Source organism: Tiliqua scincoides, chromosome 2 (assembly GCF_035046505.1).
Source record: "Tiliqua scincoides isolate rTilSci1 chromosome 2, rTilSci1.hap2, whole genome shotgun sequence".
Lineage (NCBI taxonomy): Eukaryota > Metazoa > Chordata > Lepidosauria > Squamata > Scincidae > Tiliqua > Tiliqua scincoides.
This window is the reverse complement of record NC_089822.1, coordinates 22,218,526-22,239,831: the sequence shown is the minus strand read 5'-3', so window position 1 is coordinate 22,239,831 and position 21,306 is coordinate 22,218,526. Positions and strand designations below refer to the sequence as shown.

Sequence of the window (21,306 nt, the reverse complement as noted above, 5' to 3'; positions counted from 1 at the left end):
CTCAGGATCCGGTGGTTATGCCGGATCCTAACCCCGTTCCTGTACAACCTGGGCCAGCCCCAGGCTGCTCAGATTTGTGTCACCGATTTCAATTGCACACATCCAAGTAGCCCCATTGGGACTGCAGTGGCTCATCCGGGGTAAGGGGAAGAAATTCCTCTTGCCCCGGGCTGAACCACTAAGCTCCTGAAACTTGCGCTGAATAAAGCGCAAGTCCATTGGCCTGCCTGTTCCAGCACAAGTTAGGATTGCACTGTAAATCTATTTCATCCAAGACAATGCTTAGGAAAATAGTGAGATAAAATACAACTTCCAAAGCTGTGTTAATCCGATGCAGCAAAAACAAGAACATCTTTCATAGCATCTTAATCTCATTTATTTCAGCATATGTTGTACAAACACAAACATTTGGCAGTAGTAAACTGAAAAGAAATGCCACATCACTGAGTATCAGAAGAAAGAATCACAAGATTCAATCTAGAAGGTGTCCCTTATTGTTGTTTTATTGTTTTCCTTATCCAAGAGAGATAGTCCTTTGTAAGACGAGTGTAGATGCCAGGGTATCTTCGATCACCACAATGTAGGCCAAAGGAGACAATGCCAGCCTGTTTCCTGTTGCATATCAAAGGACCACCTGAGTCGCCCTGGGGACAAAGGAGGAGAGAGACTTGATGGAAAAATTCACAGAAGCCTTCTTGAGTCATACTTCCAAAACAGTAAGAAATGTTTTGAAAAATTCAGGACTTGAACTTATTTGTGTACTTAGAGGCTTTCATTAAAACATCATTTCATATAATATGTGGTACACCAGTATTTGGGTAACCTGAAAAGAATTTTGAGAATTTTTCTAAAACAACTTAAGTCAGAAAAGAATCAAAAGATGTAACAAAAAAGGAGCATGAACTGACACATGAACTGAACTTGGTATGCTCTGGAGATATGCTTCCAGTCAGAAGCATCTTTTTTTTTCTCTTCCAAAAACAGCTGCATTGGAAGTTCATTGTGTCTCCATTAAACAAGTTCATTGTTTCTTCAGTCCCTGGTTCAGTTCCAGATGTAGGACCAGACTCCTGTATGAAATTCTGGAGGACTGCTTGCAGTTGGAATAGACACTTCTGACCTAGGTGGACATTGGTCTAATACAGTTGGTCCTCAGTATCTGTGGGGGATCTATTCCTGGATTCCCCATGGATACCGAAACCCACAGATAATTGAGGCTGTGGGTGGGGGCCATTACCTGCAAAAACTAGAAGTGTGTTTCTAAGGCCTCCAGGAGGTCTTTGGAGGCATTCTAAGGCACAGGGAGGCCATGTGCAGCCTCCCTTCGCCTCAGACCACCACTCCTACAGGACTGGAAGACTCTTCCAAACATGTCTGTGAAGCCCTCCTGACATGGGTTGGGACTTTCATTGGGTCAAATCTGTGGATCCTGAACACATGGAGGGCCCACTGTATAAGATATCTTTTTGTCTAACATATATTGCCTGACATACAGCTCATTGCAATAGTCCAGTTGAGGTATGACTAAGGCATGGGTGACAGAAGCTAGATCTACCTCTATTTGTTGGTGTATCAGTTTCATAGCCCAATCCTATGGAGGGTTGAGCTGCCAGGTGGGGAACACAGTGACTGCGGAAGTGACTTCCACTACTATAAAATGGCTGCTGAGGGTGTCTTCAGGATGCTATTGGTGGCAATTTTGTGTGCACTGCTGCAAGAGGCAGCAGCATCACCGCAGTGCTGTTGGACTCCACCACACCTGCCAGAGCAAGTAAGTCAGCGGTGGGGGTGGGGGAGGAGAAGGGGTAGGGAATGGATCTGGTGGTGATGGCACATGCCAGATCCTATTCATCCCAAAGCTTCCTGCCTATTTCCTCTCCTTAGACTTATGCTGCCAAAAGAGGCCCATAGTTGGCCTCAGGGCTTATGGGGAAGTTATAAATGTTTTACATTTACCTCCCAGTTGCCCTCGGGTTGCCCCCTCCCTCTGGATACAGTGTATGCCTTTTAGTGTGGCTGCATTGGCAGGGGGGAGAGGATAGGATTGGGCCCTTAGATGTACAAAGGCATGCCTGGCCACAGCTGTCTCCTGACCCTCCAGGAGCAAAGCCTAGTCCAAGCACAATCTCAAACTGTGCACTTGATGCTGCAGAGGTAATGCTACCCCAGCCAGAACAGTAAATAATAACTCTTCCTGCTTCAGCTTTCCTACTAATTTCTTCCTTAGCTATATTAAATCTCAGTTTGTTAACCCACAGCTGACCCATCATTTCCCACAGCTCAGCATATCCACCACCTCCCCAAGATCAAATAACAAGGAGAATTAGAACTGGCTGTAATCAGCATATCGATGACACTGTACTCAAATTGCCTAAGTAGGCCATCTTACCTGACATGCATCTTTCCCTCCCCTCAGGTCACCTGCGCACAGCCTGTCTGTTGTCACGATAGGACCATCATAGTGTCGCTCATCATTGCAGAAGCTTCTCTTGAACACAGTGACGTTAACTTCACGCAGCATATCAGATCTCGCTTTTGACCGATCGCTGTGTCCCCATCCAGCTACTAGACACTGTGTTCCTGCCCTGATGTCATGGGTTGGCTTGACAAGTGTCACAGTTTTCACACTTCGATTAATTTTTGCTTTTCTTTTAAGCTAAAGGAATAATAAAGAACAGGAAGAAAGAGTACATGTTTATAAACCATAATAAATTAGTGGGCATTTGCAGAGCTGCTTCGTAAGATTTTATGCCACATTAAAGCAAAACCAATTTCTGGCAATCCTGCCATTTGTATCATCAAAACAGTGGACCTTAACCCATTTTTGTCTGGCCCACAGGTGTACACGTTTGGTCCCTGTTGCATATATGCAACATTGGGCAGAAATGGCTTAATGGCTGCCTTTTCATTTGTGATCCAAATTCAAGGGGCTGATATTGACCTTTAAAGCCCTTCAGGGCTCGGATCCAGGTTATCTGAGGAACCGCCTACTCCCGTACATTCTTGCCCACACTCTTAGGTCATCTGAGGGGGCCCTCCTTCAAGTGCCATCTCTATCCCAATTTCGAGGGATGGTTGCACAGGAGTGAGCCTTCTCTGTAGTGGCACCATAATTATGGAATTATGAAAAGAACTACCCTCTCTCTCTCTCATGGCTTTTTGGCAAGGGCTCAAAAAATGTCTGTTTCAAATTGTGTTTGGGTGATGGGTTGATATCTGCCCCTCTGCACCTCTGCAATAGGGTTTTGGTTCCGCTGCCTCTGTCTGGACCATATAGTTGGCCCCCCCAATGGTTTTATCATTTTTATTAATGATTTTACTTATTGTTTTTATATTTCGTACATTTTATTACGGAACTTTGTAAGCTGCCTTGGGCATTTGCTTCAGCAAGGGAAAGGTGGGATTTTTAAAAAATAAACAAACATGGTCCATTCCAAAACAATATATATATCAAAGATGAGCAAATGTTAAATGAACTTATATATTATATACTATAATATAAATATAGAAGTGATATAAATATAGAAATAATACCTGTTTTATATATCATTTGGTCACCTCTGATATTTACTCAAGTGTATTTATGTTCAGTTTACATGACATTTAAAAGCATACCTTCAGAAGCATAATGTCGTTTTCATATGACTTACTTTCAAACCTTGGGTGGCGAACCATTTTAGTAATGTTGAAAGTTTGTTTGCTTTTATCTTTTAATGAATTTACTCCAAGGATAACCCTGGTTGTTTCTTTATTCCTGAAAAGAGCGACAACTTAAAGGTAAACCAAATAAACCAAAGTCCATTTCTAGCTTGTGTTATATTAATTTTGCCAGTATTACATACCTGATAAATCCATCAACTTCAAACATATTTACCACAAATATACAAATACAGTTCCTATTTAGAAGAAGCCATTTCTGCTGAAGGAGATTGGAAATGGAAAAATAGTAGAGGAATAGGTGCTTAATTCTTTTGTTATCTTTCATGACCCTGCTTCAAATTGCCTTCCAAATAGTTTTTCTCCTATGGGGTTTCAAATACATGGAGTGCACAGATGGCAGGCATGAAATGCTCTCTGTTTTCCCCTGCTGCTTTTCCACTCCATGTCAACACCAATGGAAATGACTTTTTCTGGGTTACAGGCAACACTATGCTACTATCACATGTGTTTGTGTGCAACATGTAGCTTGGACCTAAGTCTCGCCATCTGACAGGAGCAGTTACAGCTTCTACAGCTTTCATTTTAGAATGAACCACTGTTTAGTGTTACATATAAACACTGGAAACAGTGGTCTGTTCTAATTCCAGTCTGTTGACAAAAGAGAATAACAATTCATGGTTTGGTCCTGGTTTAACAAACTAGAGCAGGGGTGCCCAAACCCCGGCCCTGGGGCCACTTGTGGCCCTCGAGGCCTCTCAATGTGGCCCTCGGGGAGCCCCCAGTCTCCAATGAGCTTCTGGCCCTCTGGAGATTTGTTGGAGCCCATGCTGACCTGATGCAACTGCTCTCAGTGTGAGGGTGACTATTTGATCTCTTGTGTGAGTTGTGGGATGAGGGCTCCCTCCACTGTTTGTTGTTTCACATCTGTGATGCAGCAGCAGCAGCAAAGGAAAGGCCAGCCTTGCTTTGTGCAAGGCCTTTTATAGGCCTTGAGTTATTGTAAGACCTTCATTCATTCATGTAAGTTCATCTTTAATATATTCATTTATGTAAACTTATGTAAATTTATTCAAATTTTAAATGTAAATTAATTCTCCCCCCCCCGGCCCCTGACACAGTGTCAGAGAGATGATGTGGCCCTCCTGCCAAACTTTGGACACCCCTGAACTAGAGCTAGAACAGACTACGAGCGTTGGTGGCAGAGCTGACTAGTTGGCTGGAGTGGTTTGAGAGCAAGAGGTGGAGGATCTCCGTGGCAACTGAGCACACCACGATCCTATTCCCCATTTCCGGATCAAACACATCCCGTGATGCTCTCTGGACTTATGCCAGCTGAATAGCTGGTGTAGGTCTGAGGAGACCCATTGGTAACCAGGCAGCTTATGGGGAGGTAAGTAAAATATATTTTTACTTATCTCTCCTGGGCCATCTGGATGGCCCCCCACCATAAGATGCAGTGCATGCTCTCTTGGTGTCACTGCAACACGTAGGGTGGGGGGGGGGATAGTATTTGGCTGTCAGCCTCTCACCACAGGCTGATAAGATCATCACTAGCCAATCTGGTCACCAGCAGTGAGATCTCTTGATTCATGATCCCTACCAACCCCTAGCTTCTTCCTAACTCTCTTGTATTCTATCATAGGAAATTGGAAGCAGCTTACACTGGAAAGAAGATCTTGTTCCCTAAATGAAAATTGCTGCATAAGATGGAGATCGGGGGGGGGGGTTGTTCTTTCCTAGGATGCGCTTGGCGAATGATGCTGGGCAGAAGTGCACATTCAAAAAATCATTTCTCCAGACTTACAGTTGACAGTGGGCTGCTGTTAACACCCAGTTCGGTTTCACCAAAGTTCCTCCACAGTAACGGTTTCTTGTGATCAAAGCAGCCATGAATGGTCTTGAGTGTGGAGCTGATTCTTTCCCTCCAATTATATCTGCACATTGGCCTAAGTAAAAAATAAGCTATATCAGTGGTTCTCAAACTTTTTAGCAGGGGCACCCACTTTTTACAATGATGATCTGTCAGGACCTACCAGAAGTGATGTCATTAACCTGGAAGTTATGTCATGGCGGGAAGTGACATAATCAAGTAGGGAAATTTTTTGCACCCTCCACATGACAAAATCAAATCAAATCAAGTAAATAAATTAAAAGTCTACAGTAAGAGTGTTTAAAAATTTACTTAAAATAAAGAAGAACCCCCCCTAACTCTCCTAAGTAGTTGCTGGTCTTTTTAAATAAATTTCCAAAGAATCCCAAAGGCTGCAATCCTATCCACACTTACCTGGGAGTAAGCTCCATTGACTATCATTGTTAAAAGTATATATATAGTAGCCTGTGAAAAGTACAGATCTGTAACATGTCCCCAAATGCAGACATATCCCAAGACAGTATCAAGTCTAATATGTTAAAAATAAAATACACATTGAAATGCATCTGGGGACCCACCTGAAATGGGCTTGCAATTCACCTAATCGGTCCCAAACCACAGTGAAACACTGAGCTACATCATCAGCTTCAGCTATATATGCAGTGTTGCATGTTAATCCATGAAAAAAGAGCAAAATTGTATAATTCTATGAAAACGGTTTGAACTATTTATGACCCACCAAAGTGAAAACTGCTCACTGGTCATGAATTGTGTCATGCCAGCCTTGACACCCTAACCCCAGTCTTGCAGTTTCAGACAGGGAGGAAAACAGATTTATCATTCATATCTGCAACATCTGGCTGATTGGCTATGTTCAGCTTGCACCCTAACCCCAGTCTTGCAGTTTCAGACAGGGAGGAAAACAGATTTATCATTCATATCTGCAACATCTGGCTGATTGGCTATGTTCAGCTTGCACAAGAGCAAGTTGTGCAGGCCTCCTCTAAAGGTTAAACACAGGTACACATATATAGCACATGGGAAAGTATCATTTTTCCATTGCATTTGACAATGGCTCACTGCAATGACAAAAGGTAGAAAAATAGGTGCTATATCTGAGTCCAAATTCTGTTTTCAGTGTGATTGCTTCTGAATATGATAGCAATGCAATTGGGGGCCACACACCCTGTGTCGGCAAAACAGTGTAAATGTGACAGGTACTGAAAACAGAATTTTCTGACCAGGCCTAGCAAGTTCATTTGAAAGTGTTCCAAGGCTGCTTGCAATAGTCGGGCATGCATGCCCACTGAAATCAACTGCATTAAGCAAAGCCCCACCCTATCTGTACTCTGAAGCTCCAATCCTGCTCTTTCCAGCAAGAATGGTCACCTGAAAAGGCAAATGCTGCCCACAGGTTGAGATATTCCCCAAGATGTAGATCACTGTTTTTCAAAATCACAAGAAAGGATCTCTCCCTGGGATCATTACTTCTTCAGACAAATGCTGTCCTCTGGGAAGAGGGGGCTGGAGAATTATGGAGTATGTCAGCAGTGAGGTCAGAGCTTGATAGTATCATCTCCCCGCAGATCTTCTGTATGTAGGGACAGCGTCTGTAGTTGGACAGCACCTGAACAGGGCTTGAGAGAGAAACTGAGAGTTGAAGCATTTTGGACTGCACAGCTTCTTTGGGGAGTTGATATGATCAGTTTTGGTTTGGTATGAATACAGATGCTGCTTGAACGCTTGTAAAGATATCAGATATTGCAAAGACACTACATGTTTCCACTACATCATTCCCCCAGAGGAAACCAAAACTTGGGCAGCTATCCTCCTGAAATCTCTCATGGCTCAGAAAAGCTGTAATAATGTGTTGAAGTTGAGAGCCAGGGAAAATATGGTATTCCAACAAAAGAAAAGATACCTCAGCTCAGCCAAAGATGTCTAGCAGTCACCTACTCTAAATGAGCAGAGACTATATTATTATTTACAAAAAACCCATTCACAGGAAGGACCACCAGGCTTTGGTCTGACCTTGATCAAACCAGCATGTGTGGTAAATGGATTCAACCTGATCATATGCCTTTCATCTTTGTGCTGTCTCCATCAAATGCAAGTATTTAAAAGAATCCATACACTTGAATCAAAACACACAGGGCCACTTAAGTTGATCAGTTACTTCATTATATAATGTGACACTATCCGTATATGTGACACAGAACTCATCATGGGGTAGGCAAGGGAACAGATATATCAGACATAGGACTCACCTCTGGGACTTCTGAGAAGAAAAATGGCCATGGAGAAACACAAGATAAAGCAAAGCTCCATCGTTGTCATGTTATGTTCCCCCACAATAAAGTTCCTAATATATATTAAGCATACAAAGGAAGTGGGATTCAGTTTCTTCCTCTGACTGACAACCTTCTATGCACTGAGAAAGATGAAGAACCACAATGTGGGCTTGTGACTTTAGGGAAACGGGTGTCATTTCTGCACACTGAGGAGTACGTGCCTTATAATTGACCAATCTGGTACATGAGATAGGAAAAAAGAGAGAAACAAGACCTGTCTTCTCAAGACTGACACGATTTTACTGAGTGTGGTCTGGTGGTGGTATGTAGATAATAGTTCTTGTAATAGCGGTGGATTGGAAGCTATGGTTGAGAAAAAGAACATGACCAGACAGTTACTGAGACAAATATAATATTGGGGTTGATTGTTTCCTGCTTAGTCAGAAGAATCAAAGTTAGTCCTGCTTAGTCAGAAGAATTAAAGAGATAGATGTGGTGTGAAATATGAATCTATAGGAAGAAGCTTAACCAGGGCCTAGGAGAGGGGGGTAAAGGGGGTAATTTGTACCTGAGCCCAGGGTCAGAAAGGGGGCCCAGAAGCCAAAGGAGGGGGCCCGAAAGTTCCTGGGATATGACATTTTCCTATCTCACCTGAACTCACTGCCTGCACATGATGCTTGGACACAACCATGTGCCTGCAGTGTTAACTGCTGCTGCAAGCCATACGCACTGGGCTCAGGAATGCATCCATGACCCTCCTGAACAGTGTCAAATCTGGGAGGAAAATGGCTTGCTACAGTAGCTCTTTGGCTTGTGGATCCCATAACCATGAAGGAGTGTATAGAAGCTCAGGGACCCAGATGCGAGGCTACTGCTGCTGCAGAAGTTCATTTTGGTTCATTTTAGTGTGAGCCTAAATACAATGATGCTAATTTTCTGCAATGGATTTTCTATATTTCCATATTTCAAAGATTTTAGGGAGACTTAGGAGTGTGTTTGGTTTTCCATATTAATTTATGTAGCTGACAATGCTGCATGATCAGGTAGACCTAGCCTTTGCATCAAGAAGCCTAGTAGACCTGGGCTCCAAAGACTATTGTGGCTGTCAGCACCCTGCCCCCCATTCTGCCTGCCCCCATTGTCCCCCTTCCCCTTTGCGAAGGAGCCTAGAAGAAACTTTGTATCCCCTGATAAAATTCCTCTCATAGGCCCTGAGCTTAACCTATAACCTGATCTCATCTAATCTTGGAAGCTAAGCAAGGTCAGGCCTGGTTAGTACTTAGATGGGAGACCACTTGGGAATACCAGGTGCTGTAGGCTTAGCCTTTCGAGACTGAAGGTTGCCAACCAACCATGTTATCTCTTGAAATAAGTTCATCACTTAACCTGCAGGCTGGCTTTCGGCACTGAGCATTTTTCTGTTATGGGTAATGGAACTAAATGGAGAGGCTTGAGGAAGGAGCCAGGAAAGGAAACAGGACAGCTTAGGTAGGCAGCCTCAAGGATCATTCTCTCTTTCTGAGTGTGGACTTGTAGCAGCACAGTTAGAGCCCAGGAAAATATCTTACTTCCAATTTTAGGTCAGCAAATAGTTTATACTAATAAAACTTGTGGTGTGTACACTTGCTTGAGCCAAGCATGAGTATTTATATGTAAAAGTTCTTTGCTGTGGCACTTAACTATGGATTCACATGATAATTTTATTATTATGAATGCACCACAACTTGATGGGGGGGGGAATGTAAGCATCATGAAGCAGATTTTAAAGTGTACTTGTATCTATACATTTCAAAGTCAAAGTAGTTCTCTGCTCCAGAACTATGCAGTGCAGACATGAAGAATCTCCACATGATTATATGAATAACATTATTATTAACAGTATTTATAAATTTCTTTTCAACACAAAGTACCCAAAGCAGTTTAGAGACAAAGGGCGCAGTCCTAACCCCTTATGTCAGTGCTTTCCAGCACTGGCATAGCTATGCCAATGGGACGTGTGCTGCATCCTGCAGTTGGGTGTCACTCATGGAGGCCTCCCCAAAGTAAGGGAATGTTCGTTCCCTTACCTCACAGCTGCATTGCCCTTATGTCAGTGCTGGAAAGCACTGACATAAGAGGTTAGGATTGCGCCCAAAGTCAAATAACCAAATGGCTCCCTGTCCCTAAAAGGACTCACAATCTAAAAAGTTCCAGAAGAACACTAGCAAACAGCCACCAGAAAAGACACTGTGCTGGGGTGAGGAGGGACAGTTATGCTTCCCCTACTAAATGTAAGAGGAACACCACTTGAAGAAGTCTCTCTTGCCCAGTTAGCAGGGGGTAATCCTGGAAAACAGAATTTGGGATTCACATGGAAAACAGGGTTCAAAAACTGTCACATGTAGATCCATGACCAGCAAAACTTACTTGGCAAAGGTGGGTGAGCACATTCTCCATGAAGTGGTCTTCAGTTTTTAAAAGCTTGTGAAGACGCGTGACTTAATTTTTCTTTTAAATAGGACCGTTATTTTTTTCTGTCCAGTAGAGGGCCTTCAGACTCACAGATACTTATTTGGATATCTGCATCCTTATACTCAGTTAAGCGGTTAATCCCTATGGAAGAAGAAACTATTGTTTTAGCTTGCTCTTCAGTGGGGTCTCATCTGCATTATTAACACACAGAGAAAAGGGGGGGGGAAAAGAAGGAAAGAAAAGAAGAGAAAATGGCTACTAAGGACTTCTGGCATTATGTCTGTTGAAAGCGTTCAAGGTGTTCTGGCGATAAATTTTGAACACTTTCAACAGGCATAATGCCAGAAGTCCTTAGTAGCCATTTTCTCTTTGTGTTGCAGCAGCAAAGGTCATCTTAATAATCTTTTCTAATGTTAATTTGCACTCTTGTTGGAGACTTTTTGAAACCTACAGCAAAACTAATTCTAAAGACAGAAGAACCGGAATTCAGATCTGTATGAAAAGCCTTGACACAGATTTCTTCTGCCTAAATGTGGAAGTGCTGGGTTGGGCTCTAGTAAGCCCATACAGAGCGAAAGGAACACAGAGCAAAATTTACAAGTTTATTATGCAAATATAGGATTACCAGATACAAAGGAGGACAGAGTGCCTCTACCTTTAATCATTGTATAGAAGAGGGAATTTGGGCAGGTGCAGCTCAGCATGGAAGGTTTTAAAAAGCTGCACCTGCCCAAATTCCCTCTTTTATACAATACTTAAAGGTACAGGTACTCTGTTCCACTTTGTAAGTCTATGTAAATGCCTGGTTCGCATTTGCAGCCCAGTTCCACCTAAATCCCCAGGCAGCAAAGTAGTAGCACCAGCATGGACAACACTGCATCTCAAAGGGGATTTTTGGCTGCTGCAGGTGTCCTCAGAGTAAGGGAACTTCTTGCCCAGCACCCCCCTGCCCATCTCCTCTGCATTCTACCCTCCCCCACCCCATTCAGCCCTCTCCCTGCCCTTCTCTGTGCAGGACTGACCTGCTCTGTTGTTCCACCAGCACCACATTCCATAGTATTTGTACATTTCCTAATCATTCATTTCCCTTAAGGAACACCTAATGATTAGAGGCATTTGTTTCTGGTAAACTAGAATTACAGCCTAAGAACCCAATCCTGTGCCTGTCTACCCAGAAGTATGTCCCATTATAGTCAGTGGAGCTTACTCCCAGAAAAGTGTGCACAGGATTGCAGCCTAAGTCTTACTGAACACAGTGGACTTGTTTCTTAGTAAAATAACTAACATTTTTAAACACCTCTACTAGTGACCAATAAGAAACTGCACCTTCTGGACTATTAGCAAGGGTTTTGCCTAACAAAAGAAATAAATGGTCAGCATTCATAAATTCTTGTTGGCATCTGTGTGGTGCCATGGTAAACTGGGATCTGGGCATATATATAGAAGAGATTGAATGTGACAGTTCTCCTAAATATCTTTTTTAATTTTTCCCCCAAACTTTACTAGTGAGGGGGGGGAAAAAACTACCAATTTTTTAAAAACAGAGAAAGAAAGACACACACACACACACACACACACACACACACACACACACACACACACCATCAACACTGCATAGATCAATATCAAAAAGTTATAAAAATATAAATTTTTAGCAATCTATAGAATAAACCAAAATCAGTGGTTCCCAAACTGTTGGGTTGTGACCCTCCAGGGGAACACGAAGCAGGGCATTCCCCCTTAAGGAGAGTGGCCCTGCTCCAATGGCAGTGACAGTGCTACCTCTGCCAAGGGGCTTATTTCTTTCTTTGGGGAGAGAGCTGGCCTCCTGCAGGGTCCTGGAGCCTTGCAGCCCCCTCTGATACCCTCCAAGGCTTCTGTAAACAATCCTTATCTCTGATCAGGAACTACTTCTTGTTTTCACAGGAAAATGATTGTTTACAGAAACCTTAGAGGACATCAGAGGGGGCTGCCAGCTTCCAGGACCCTGCAGGAGGCCAGCTCTGCCCCCAAGGTAAGAAATAAGCCCATGGTAGCAGTGGCGCTGCAATCACTGTGGCACTGTTGCTGTCCTCCTCCCCACCCACATGAATACTTACCTGGTTCCCAACTCTCTTGTAGGGGTTTGGGAACCAGGGTCCTAAATCCATAGACAGTAAATACACTATGCATATGTATCTAAAAATGGCTTCCAAATTTCATACTGGAAATTTGTCCATTAATAGTTGTCATCTATAAACCATTTGTTTGAATATTGATAATATTAAAAGTCCTCAATCAATAAAGTTATGACAAGAGGGTACTTATCCACGGTTTCCCTAAGTATGCTCCACCAAACACAGTTTATAGAGTTTTCAAACTCAGTATGCATAAATCAGCCCTGAAACTAGCCATTTGTATCAACCTGGAGGCCCAGCCTGTAATCCCGTTTTTGACTTGTAAGTTATCAGAAGTTTGTTAGTCTTACATGGTCAATATTTCTTAATAATTCACACCCTCCTTGAAGTGACAGCTGACATTTACCATATCAGGGAATCTACATATTAATTCTCAACCCTTTTCCATGCCAGAGTCAAGTCCGGGCCCAATCCTATCCAATTTTCCAGTACCTGTGCAGCTGTGCCAATAAGGCACGCACTACCTCCTGCCAGATCCCAAAGGATCTCCTCTATGGAGAACTCATGCAAGGAAAGCACCCTACAGGTAGACCACAGCTGCGATACAAGGACATCTGCAAGAGGGATCTGAAGGCCTTAGGAGTGGACCTCAACAAGTGGGAAACCCTGGCCTCTGAGCTGCTCGCTTGAAGTTTGAAGAGACACTTGGCCAACAGTCTGAGGCAAAGAGGCAAAGAAGGAAGGCCCATAGCCAGGGAGACAGACCAGGGACAGACTGCACTTGTTCCCAGTGTGGAAGGGATTGTCACTCCCGAATTGGCCTTTTCAGCCACACTAGACGCTGTTCCAGAACCACCTTTCAGAGCACGATACCATAGTCTTTCGAGACTGAAGGTTGCCAACAACCTCCTGCAGTGGAAAGGCAATCACAGAAGCCTCCTCAACATAAGGGAACATTTGTTCCCTTACCTCAGAGCTGCATTGCAGCTGCATTGGTGCTGGAAAGTTAGATAGGATTGGGCCCTCCAGCTGCTACTACATAGCAGCACATTCACAAGAAATATACACTATGTAAACATTACAAAGGAAATCCACTCCTCTAACCCTATTTTTTTCACCTTGATTGCAGTTCTCCATGCAGGGTCTTTAAATCCCATTAATTAGATAGGAACTACAAACCTTAATTTTACAGAGGATTGTTGCTTCCAGGGAGAAAAATAATTGCTTAAGGAAGTGTTTCTCAAATTGTGGGTCAGGACCCAGTAGATGGGTCACAAGCTAATTTCAGGTGGGTCCCCATTCATTTCAATATTTTATTTTTAATATATTAGACTTGATGCTCCCATGGTATGTGACTGCATTTAGGGAAATGCTACAGACCTGTACTTTTAACAACTACTATGTATATTCTTTAACAGTGGTAGTCAATGGGCTTACTCCTAGGTAAATGTGGGTAGAATTACAACCTAGGATTGTAAAAAATTTTCTTGCTTGATGATGTCAATTCCGATCATGACATCACTTCCTGTGGGTCCTGACAGACTCTTATTCTAAAAAGTGGGTACTGGTGCTAAATGTGTGAGAACCACTGACCTAATGGCTTTAACAATTCAATGGGGAATGTGGAAATCAGGTGTCATAGAAAGGCTTACTGAAGATGCACTGGTTCATATTTCATCATGTGTCTCATAAATAGGATTGTAGCAAAATTATCAGCTTCTTTTTCTTCTCTGCATGAGACCCAGGACTTTTCATTCAGGATCCTCTTCCCTTTCTTCTTGTTGAAAATTCACTTCTGGCTCTCAATGCACATGGCCGCAAATGTTGTTTCCTGGAAGGGCAATGTTTTGAGAGCAGATCCCGGCCACCACTTCTGGATTAATTCATTGGCTTATCTTCCAAGCAATGATCAGTTGTCTGTGTAAAAGTGCTGTCAAAAGATGCTTCCTCTTCAGTAACGTGATCTGAGAGTAGTAAGGCATGTTTACAGAGCAGAGTTTCAAGAACAAACATTACTGACATTTTTGGATTATTTTCCTAAGACTTGCCAGAGGGAGTTTGAAAGACATTTACAGGGATTTTTTCACAGGTCAGAAGACAAATCCAAACAGAATTTTAGTACAATCATTGCCTCTTTTCTATTTGTCTCCCAGCAGATTTTTAATCTAACACATCTGCAGGAATATTGTCTTTCTTACAATTCACCATGACGTCTGTGACCAGTTCACTTTTAACCAATACAACAACCATTTCACACATGCTTTCTCAGGCACAGAGAAACCTACTGCCAGGATAGCATTTGCCATGCCACCTAAGGTACTAGAAGATCTGGGACTGGTCCTGGGTCCAAGGTTTATATAACAAATTCCACCAATCTAGATAAAGGAATCTATGTGCAGAAACAGGCTTCTAAAGCACAGCATGTGCCATGGTCATAAGTTGTATATGCATCTGAATGTGCATGAGAAGGCACACTGGAATATGTGCATCTGTGTAATCTATCTACACTGCTTTGCAATGCTTATTGTAGAATGCACATTTAAAAGAGTATTCCCATTCTAGTCTAGAGCAGTGTTTCCCAAACTGTGGTTCATGACCCACCAGTGGGTTGGAATATGATTATTGGTGGGTCTGAAACTGGCGAGTTGATAGCCGACAAGGAAAATGCATTGAGCCCTATGGGAAGTGAAACTGAGCTGTACTGCACATTTACTCATGAGTAGGCAGACATGCCTCAGGGCCCAATCCTATCCAATTTTCCAGAATTGCAGGGCAGCCCCAAGGTAAGGGAACAAATGTTCCCATACTTTAAGGGGGCCTCTGTGACTGCTGCCCCACCACAAGATGCAGTGCATGACCCATTGGCACAGCTGCACTGGCACTGGAAAATTGGATAGGATGGGGCCCTCAGTCCATTTCAAAGGGCAGGCCAAGACAAATGCAACACCACCAGAATGGTCCGCATCTGATGAACATAGAAAACTGTTCCCGAATGGGCACAGTATTTGTTGGATGGTGGAGAGGCAAAATAACAGGTCAGGAAAATTCAGAGGGCTTTGGAAAAAGCTTTTTCTACGTTTTGCAAAACGGGTCCACCACACAGGCATGATGGACAAAGAATGGGCTGCAATAATACAGTTTTTATAGGGTTTTCTGAATAGAGGAGGGGCAAAAAAGAACACAAAGAAAGAGTGGTAAACATCCTTGGAAAATTACCAAGTAATTGGGCAGAAAGCATGGTCAGCATCCTTATCAGTTCAGGATGTTTGTTGGGAAGGGCAATACAATGTGCATCGACAGGTTATTTACATCTATTATTGAAGGTTTGGTAATCAATCACACCACTTGATCCTAGTCCTTCCAGGGTCTCACATCCTTGGTCTATTTGTTTATTGCCATCTGTCCATCCTTGGAGGCCCATACTAGGCTTATCTTGTTTAGCCAGCTTGTTTCTGAGAAGGATGGTAGATGCTGACTGGTAGCATTCCTGAGCAAAGGGCAGAGAGAGAGGTCTAAACCAGAGAAGCCTGATTTTTGAAGTTGGGCCTTGTGGGTATTCCAATATTGTGAGCTGGGCATTTTGGGGACACAGGCTGCCAAAAACACTCAAGAAGGAAGTCCCCCTTCCAAGCTAATAAATGTATCAAGCGCTCTGGAAAGCAAAACTAAGCCACACATGTGTGTTTACTTATGAGTAGGCAACCGTGCCTTCGTTCATATCCAAGGCAAAAGGGAAAGCAAAGCCACCAGAATGGTTCCCATCTGATAAATGTAGAGATCAACAAACACTCCAGAAGGCACCCCCACCATAGTAGAAAGGATAAAAACAGAGGCTTGAGCTAATACAGTGACACTTTTTTTGTCTCATAAAGCTAGGTGGGTCCTGATAGTGTGTCATTTTTATTAAGAGGGTTCCAGTGCTAAAATGTTTGGAACCACTGGTCTAGTGCTTTATTTATAGCCCATCTTTCTCATGCCAAAGCAAAAGTGCAAGGTGGCTTACAAAGTTCCATAATAAACAGAGCATAAAATAATCCCTAAAAGTATTCTGGTTAATAGACTATGGTCAAATAAAACCATTTTAACCTTATGTTTCATCTGCTGCTGTGGTAGGCATCTTCCAAAGCTAAAGCATAAATCAAATAGCCTTTCAAACTGGGTATGCCTGGAATCCACATGGTGGGGGGGAGAGAAGAACAGAAAAAAGCTGTTTTCCCAATCGGTTGTATGAACATTAGCTGTCACTAATTGATTACTGGCCTCTAGTTGAGTCACTGCAGCTGATGACCCCTTCATTAGGCCTTATATGATGCCTGTTGGGTTTTTCACACCTTTTCAATCATTTTTGCAGTCCTATGCAAGTAGCAACATCCGATGGTCATAGAATCCTTGTGTACTGTATTTGGCATGGTGAGTCATAAATTGTGTATATCTAGATTAGAAGAAAGGGCTCTACTATTTAAAAATGGAGGTAGGAAATCTTGTATTTGAATACTTTCTATGTGTTTTAAAAGCTATCAAGTTCTCTGTACATTGAAATCTTGTTTGTCAGGAAAATGAGTCTGCTCCTTTCATAAAAGACTTACTTTTCTCTCTGTGGAATCCCATTCTATGACTCAGATTACAAACCCAATGTGATATTTCAAAAAAGCTGCCAATCCATGCATTTTTCTTTTCCATTTTTCTATTTTGGGATGATTTTCTGTAGGTTTCAATATAAACTGTTAGTCACATAAGGTAGTCGCTAGATTATTTTTCTGAAGTAGATTATAATGTTTGCCTTTGTCTGCCTTTCCATTAGTGGTAAACAAGCAAACCCTTTTTCTACAGTGATTTGTGCTCAAATATAGAGTATTTTAGGGGAAGGGAGTGTGTCACCTACTTAAATGTTTCAAACAACATGTGATTAACCCTCAGGGGCACTATAGGGGAGTTAAAAACAAGCCACAACAAATGCTATAAAAATACACTCCTTTTTTACATTGCAGTCTTGAATACTTCAAAGATCAGGCCTTTGAACCATGCTGGAAATCTTGTTCACTTCTCCCCTGCCCCAAAACATATTCTCCCACTTTGAAACTTGAAATAAAGTTTGTTAGCCTCTCATGTCTAAAGAGGAAACAAATCTCTCCTAATCTCTTATGAGTGTGTGAAACTACCTGTTTTTACCGAACAGGGTGCCACTATGATACATGAAACTAAACACAACTGCAGCATAAGAACATAAGAACAGCCCCACTGGATCAGGCCATAGGCCCATCTAGTCCAGCTTCCTGTATCTCACAGCGGCCCACCAAATGCCCCAGGGAGCACACCAGATAACAAGAGACCTCATCCTGGTGCCCTCCCTTGCATCTGGCATTCTGACATAGCCCATTTCTAAAATCAGGAGGTTGCGCATACACATCATGGCTTGTACCCCGTAATGGATTTTTCCTCCAGAAACTTGTCCAATCCCCTTTTAAAGGCGTCCAGGCTAGATGCCGTCACCACATCCTGTGGCAAGGAGTTCCACAGACCAACCACACACTGAGTAAAGAAATATTTTCTCTTGTCTATTCTAACTCTCCCAACACTCAATTTTAGTGGATGTCCCCTGGTTCTGGTGTTATGTGAGAGTGTAAAGAGCATCTCCCTATCCACTCTGTCCATCCCCTACATAATTTTGTATGTCTCAATCATGTCCCCCCTCAGGTGTCTTTTTTCTAGGCTGAAGAGGCCCAAACGCCGTAGCCTTTCCTTGTAAGGAAGGTGCCCCAGCCCCGCAATAATCTTAGTCGCTCTCTTTTGCACCTTTTCCATTTCCACTATGTCTTTTTTGAGATGCAGCGACCAGAACTGGACACAATACTCCAGGTGTGGCCTTACCATCGATTTGTACAATGGCATTATAATATTAGCTGTTTTGTTCTCAATACCTTTCCTAATGATCCCAAGCATAGAATTGGCCTTCTTCACTGCTGCCGCACATTGGGTCAACACTTCCATCGACCTGTCCACCACCACCCCAAGATCTCTCTCCTGATCTGTCACAGACAGCTCAGAACCCATCAGCCTATATCTAAAGTTTTGATTTTTTGCCCCAATGTGCATGACCTTACACTTACTCTTGTGTGTGTCTACAAAGTTCCATTGACTGCAATCCTATAACACATATACCTGGGAGTACATCCCATTGAACTTAATAGAACTTCTGAGCAAATGCGCATAGGATTGCACGGGGACTTCACTGAAAAGGCACATGAAGAGAAATGGTCAAAAAGGGGGGATTGTTACAACTTCCCCAGTTTTTTAACCTTCCTATTCTTGGGATCTTATTCAGGAATTCACAGCTTGGCTTCCTATTGTAGCTTCCCTTTGAGTTGTTTCTTGCAGACAGTATTGTGCTTGTGGCTTTGTGTGAAAGAAGCTGCAGGAAGGGTTAGTTAGTTCTGGAATGTGAAGAATGGTTTATTCAAAGGTATATCTAAGTTTAGACATCAACTAATGTGGTTCTCAGATTTCCAGATAGCTGTCTTGTGCTTCATAATAGAGCAAGCATATTAAAAGCAGAATCTGTCAACATTGTGGGATGCAGAAGGCCATGTTTGTTCATGTGTGAAATTAAAGGGATCACAAATGATGATTAATCTTCCTAGGTTTGATGAGATGAATAGAACTTGTTCAATTATCTGGAATACAACAGCTGCAATCTGAAGCATGTTTACTAGGCCCATTGAACTCAGTGGAACTTATTCCTGAGAGAACTTTTGGACAGTGCACACTGTAGGAACTTGGAGATGCACCTCCTCTTAAAACAGGGGTGGGCAAACTTTCAACTTCAGGAATCCTGGACCTTTAACTTAGAAGTAGGAGAGAGAAGTAGGAGAGAGAATTTCAGCAGCTGATCATCTGAGATGACAAACTGCACCTGCTGAAATTCCCTCTTCGATACAATTGTTAAAGGTCCAAGATCCTGCCCCCCAAAAGTTGAAAGTTTTTCCACCCCTGTCTTAAAATATAAAGAAGGGGTGGCTAACCTTTCCATTTTGAGGTTCCTGGATCTTTAACAATTGTATAAAGGAGGGCATTTAAGCAGTTACAGCTCTGCATTTCACAGATTACCAGCTGCACCTGCTGAAATTCCCTCTTCCATACTCAATTAAAGGTCCAGGAAACTCAAAATTGAAAGATTAGCCACTTCTATTATAAAGTATCAAATCTGTTGAGCTCCTTTCCACATTTTACAATTTGGAGATAGCAATTTCCCATACATCCTATCACACACATGCATTCAAACCTAAGAAGAGCCCTGCAGAATTGGACAAAAGTCTATCTCAGGGGTGCTCAAACTTTCAACTTTAGGGATGCTGGACCTTTAAAATTGTGTAGGAGAGATAATTTCAGCAGGTGCAGCTTGTCATCTGTGGGATGACAAGTTGCACCTGCTGAAATTCTCTCTTCTATACACTTGTTAAAGGTCCAGCATCCCTAAAGTTGAAAGTTTGAGCACCCCTGGTCTATCTAGTCCACCTGCTTTCCACCATAGCCAACTTGATGTCTCTATGAAGTCTACAAGCAGGCCAACCAGAGGCCTTGGGGATGAGAACCAATTTCTCAGCAGCAACTGTTATGCAGTAGCATGCCACCCCTGAACATTGAAGTTCCACATGGAAGTTTATTATAGCTAATAGCCATTTACAGGCTGTCCTCCATGAATTTGTCTAACCGCCTTTTAAATCTATATAAGCTAGAGGCCATCACTGTATTTTGTGATGGTGAATTCCATACATCAATTAGGTGTTTCTAGGTTTCGAGAAGCTTCTTTTGCATTCATTTCAGGAGAATCTGTTAGCCAATTTCACTGACTGACTCTGAGTTTTAGTGCTATACCTTATGAGTAGCAAGATCCTCCTTTTCAGTTTTCAGAATGACCCTGATGATGGACAACCCAATCCTACTTAACTCTCCTTGTGGAGATGCAGAAGCATCCACGTGGTGTGCACTGAATCCCATGGGGAGTTTAGGCATTTGGAGGCCTCCTCAGGGTAAGGGGATATTTGTTCCCTTGCCCCAGGATAAGACCATGCTGGGCTGCTGGGTCTATTTGGACCTGTACCAGTTCTGCAGCTCAGTGTTTTTCAACCTGTTTCATCTCAGGACACACTGACAAGGCACTAAAATGGTCAAGGCACACCATCAGCTTTTTGATAATTGACAAGGCACACCATGCTGCTGGTGTGGGGCTCAGATCCCCCAATAGCTGTAATCATAAATGACCCTCCCCCAAATTCCCACGGCACACCTGCAGACCATTTACGGTACACCAGTGTGTCATGGCACACTGGTTGAAAATGGCTGCTCTAGCTAGTGCAAATCTTCATCGACCTGGATTGGGCGATTGAGGCTGGGATGGGGATTAGGATATTGGCCTCCACTACTGCTGTCAATACTGCCCTATCCCAGTCCTGATCTGCTCTTCTTTCTGTCCTGCTCTGCCCCCCAAACCCCCTGTGCTGACTAACTGGTGCTGGTGGTCTTCCCTGGTCCTTTTACAGCTGCAATCAGGTCATGCCAAATGGCTTGTTCCATTTGCAACAGCTGTAAAGGGCTTTATGCCACTAGAATGCTTGTTCTAGTGGTGTAAGGCCCTAATAGGATTGGGCCATAAGTTACCTGCAAGCAATAGATCTCACTTCAGAATAATTTCAGCATGTATATGGGTTGCCAGTTTAAATCATCCTAAGGCAGAGACAATGTAACTGTTAGCATATGTGAATGCCAAGCCATTGACTGCTTTGACACCAATTCATATACTTGTACACAAAATTTGTTGCCAGAATGGTCATTTTGCAATGCTTGAGCATCAGGCTGTGGAATGCCCATCAGTGCCACACAGCACATCATCTGAAGCTTTTAAATGGCTCCCTCCTCTCCC

The 21,306-nt window shown here is 42.9% G+C and overlaps 1 protein-coding gene across 9 annotated transcripts in view; it reads right to left on the bottom strand.

Annotated features, from left to right (window-relative positions):
• Window positions 1-373: 373 nt before the first annotated feature.
• Window positions 374-21,306, bottom strand: part of LOC136639257 (granzyme A-like) — a 67,698-nt gene continuing 46,765 nt past the window's right edge. For 3 of the 9 annotated variants that reach the window (XM_066613286.1, XM_066613291.1, XM_066613290.1), the window contains exons 2-8: window positions 14,042-14,353; window positions 10,228-10,413; window positions 7,798-7,892; window positions 5,465-5,606; window positions 3,616-3,754; window positions 2,390-2,656; window positions 374-644 (exon numbers count right to left, since the gene is read on the bottom strand). In XM_066613286.1, the coding sequence (XP_066469383.1) occupies window positions 492-644; window positions 2,390-2,656; window positions 3,616-3,754; window positions 5,465-5,606; window positions 7,798-7,892; window positions 10,228-10,250 (819 nt within the window). In that variant the 5' untranslated portion in view covers window positions 10,251-10,413; window positions 14,042-14,353 and the 3' untranslated portion in view covers window positions 374-491. Of the gene's footprint in view, window positions 645-2,389; window positions 2,657-3,615; window positions 3,755-5,464; window positions 5,607-7,797; window positions 7,893-10,227; window positions 10,414-14,041; window positions 14,354-16,975; window positions 17,058-21,306 lie in introns of those variants that run through there. The other 6 variants (XM_066613285.1, XM_066613287.1, XM_066613292.1 and 3 more) reach the window with 4 other exon arrangements.